Source organism: Blastomyces dermatitidis (genome assembly GCF_000003525.1).
Source record: "Blastomyces dermatitidis ER-3 genomic scaffold supercont1.1, whole genome shotgun sequence".
NCBI lineage: Eukaryota > Fungi > Ascomycota > Eurotiomycetes > Onygenales > Ajellomycetaceae > Blastomyces > Blastomyces dermatitidis.
In genome coordinates this window covers 1,925,774-1,928,978 of record NW_025544774.1, presented here as the reverse complement: position 1 = coordinate 1,928,978, position 3,205 = coordinate 1,925,774, and the positions used below count along the sequence as shown (strand labels likewise).

Below are 3,205 nucleotides of genomic sequence, written 5' to 3'. Positions count from 1 at the left end.
TTAATTTCATTTCTGATTCTGAAAATGAGATTTGAGTTTAGCTTGTTTCTTTGCAGAATGTCCTGGTTTGAGACTTTGAGAATAAGTCTTCTATTTCTGAAGATTTAGAAGTTTTTCTCTTTTTACATTTTCTTTTTCACTTTTCTATGAATAGAGGCATGAGCAGTATTCTTCTCAGTTTTCTCAGGATTTTGAGCAGGTTTTGAGACAGCAGATTTAGAGATAGCAGGTTTAGAGACAGCAGATTCAGCTGCTTGAGCATATGTTTTCTTCTGATTTAAAAAAGAAGAAGAAGAAGAAGTAGAAAAGAAAGAAGAGCAAACTGAAGAGTCAGTGATTATATTAGAAATTTTCAAAGTTTTTTGAACTGTGTTTGAAATTCTAAGTTTGAACTTGATCACTTTCTGTAGTTGTCTAGTCTGAGTATGAAGAATTAACAGAACTTCTTCATTCATCTCACTCAGACACTGCTTTTCAAGAATTTTACTTGCTTTTTCAAGTTTCTGTATTTCAAGAACTTGTTGTTTCTCTATCTCTTCTTTCTTTCTTCTCTTCAGAATTTCAATCTCAGAAATAGCATTTGAGAAAGCATCTTTTTCCACATCAACTGAGTGTACTTTTGAACTCATTGTTCTTACTCAATGAAAAGTTGATCAGACTAATTCAATTGAGATATTTATTAAACTCTTTTGAATTGAAAAGTTGGTCAGACTGTTTCAATTAAGAGATTTCTAAGTCTGTTTTCAATTGAAAAGTTGGTCAGACTATTTTAAAAGAAGAATCACAGACTTTTGTGTATAAAACACCTGATTTTTTTCATACTAGTTCAGTAACTAGATTAGATTTTTGAAGAGAATCTAATAAACTAAAATTGATTTTTAAGATAAATCAATAAAATCTTTACAATCTCTTTCTTGGGATACAGTGAGAAAAAGTATGATATCAATTGATAGTAAATCAGATGATATAACAGTTTTTGAGAGAAAAACTGACAAAAAATAAATCAATTTTTTGAAGAGAAATTGATTAAAACTATTCAATTTTATTCTAAATTATTCAATTCTCCTCACACAACAGGTGTGCAACTCAAATCAGTTAATAAAGAGTGTAAAAAAGAATTAAGTATTAATGAAAGCTCTTCAGTCACTGAAAAAGTAATTCTTACTTAAAAGAATATGAAATTATGACAGAAAATAACTCTGTTTTTAATTCTTTGTAAGAATATTGTATAAAACCTAGAGAAAAACACCTTACTTTTTTAAGAGAAGTAAAAAACTATTTCTAAAATCTTTTTTTTGCATTAACTGCTGCAGAAGAATGAGATAGAAACTGCTAAGATATGCACTATTGTATACTCTCTATCAAGACTTTCTCTCTTCAGAGTCTTGATATTATAGAGAATATAAGTCTGTTTCTATATGATAATATAAATATTGTCAGCGAGATGTAGAGGAACTGGTTATTTATATCTCAAAATAGAAGACTTTGTCAATGATTATATCAATATAGAGTTAATTCTCAAATTCAATAGAAACCTAGTGTTGCTGTTCTCAATCCCTTGCAGAATCTATTGAATATTGAGATATTAAAACTAGATTTAATATATCTCACTGTGCAGGGATCAAAGGCTCAGTCAGATCTTGAAGTATACTGATTTTATAGTTATCATGTCTGCTGATTATGTATTGAGTACAGTTGCTGAGGTATCTTTTTGTACTTTTCTGTCGGGGATGGGCCAGATTGAGAGGGGTGATATGAGGGCGAGACTTGGTGTTGATGTCCAGATACACTGAAGACAGACCGCGGAGGTTGCACTTCAGAAGTGGCTGTTGGTTATGTGCTTGATATTATCACCAAGGTATCTTTTTGTATTTTTCTGCCGGGGATGGGCCAGATTAGGAAGGGCGGTACAATGGTGGGACTTGGCGTTGGTGTTTTGGAACATCAAAGATGGACAGGGTTTTCGCGGAGGTCGCTCCTCAGATATCTCCACAACTACAGATCGGGGATCTTCCAAAATCGAGAAGATTGGTGCATATGGCTAGGTCTCTTCACCTTACAATTTGTATGGCACTTTGGCCCGGGGTTGTGGTGTGGTAGGGGAGAACGGGGGATACTCCCACACAGGAGTTTCGAACAACGTCCGGTTCACGTTTGGCTGGATAACTCCACCACCACACAGGGTATGCGGTCGGCGATGGGGTCAGAATGCTCGTATGATCGAGGGCTTTTCGATGGATCTATCGGCGGGTTCTTATTCGAAAAATCGAGCGAGTTCGTGGTGGAGCGGTTGTATGTCTAATCTTTCATAAAGAGAAAGATAAAAGAATCTTATTTAAATAAGTGAAATAAAAGCTGGCAGAAACAAAATAAGAGTATACATTATTCAAGATTTGAGATAAAATCAAAGTGAAAATCTTGTTCAATTAAATGTAAAAAGAAAATATTCTCATCTATAATTCAGCTGAAACTAGAATATGATTATTTCAAATCTTATATACAAAGATTTGATAATAGATTTGATTTAACAGAGTGCTCATTCTGCAATATGAATGAAAATTCTGAGTATATTGTAATGCATTGTGCATTATACAATAGTCTCAGTGTCAGATTAAAGAAAAAATATGATTTAAATCAATTAAATATGAGGTTCTTATTCTCAACTGAGACAGGAACTAAATACTTAATAGACTTTCTATCAGAAACTAGAGCAGCTACAAGAAAATGACTGAATTCAGAAGTATCTGAATATGAAGAGATGGAAATCAACTAGATATAGTCTATTAAAACAGCTATACATCATCTTTTAATAATTTTATTTTGTTATAGTCTCTCTTTACTGTACTTGTTTTCTTCTGTTCTTTTCTCTATCTATTTAATATGTCTATCTTTAAGACTATATTCTCTTTTCTTTTGTCATAATAATTTCAAATGATTTCAAACTATCAGAAGGTGTTGAAATACTGCAATTTGTAAACAGTTTTTATATTCTGAGCTGGAATTTTCTGATTTTACATATTTGAAATTGATAAATGTATAATAGTTGACTTTATAGATATAGGAAAAACTCTGAGAACTAAAGATTCTCAGGTAGATGTTATAGTCTCTGACTGCATACATCTATAATTGAAGAATAATAATAATAATAATAATAATAATTAAATCTATATTTTAATCAATTTTAATTATATTATAATAATTTTGA

The 3,205-nt window shown here is 31.5% G+C and overlaps 1 protein-coding gene across 1 annotated transcript; it reads left to right on the top strand.

The window, feature by feature from the left end:
- Nucleotides 1–1,839: 1,839 nt before the first annotated feature.
- BDCG_16087 (uncharacterized protein) lies at nt 1,840–2,302 on the top strand (the record flags this gene model as incomplete). Its single annotated transcript, XM_045425357.1, has 1 exon — nt 1,840–2,302. Exon 1 carries the CDS (start codon nt 1,886–1,888, stop codon nt 2,300–2,302), a length of 417 nt encoding a protein of 138 aa, XP_045279095.1. The 5' UTR covers nt 1,840–1,885.
- Nucleotides 2,303–3,205: the final 903 nt, after the last annotated feature.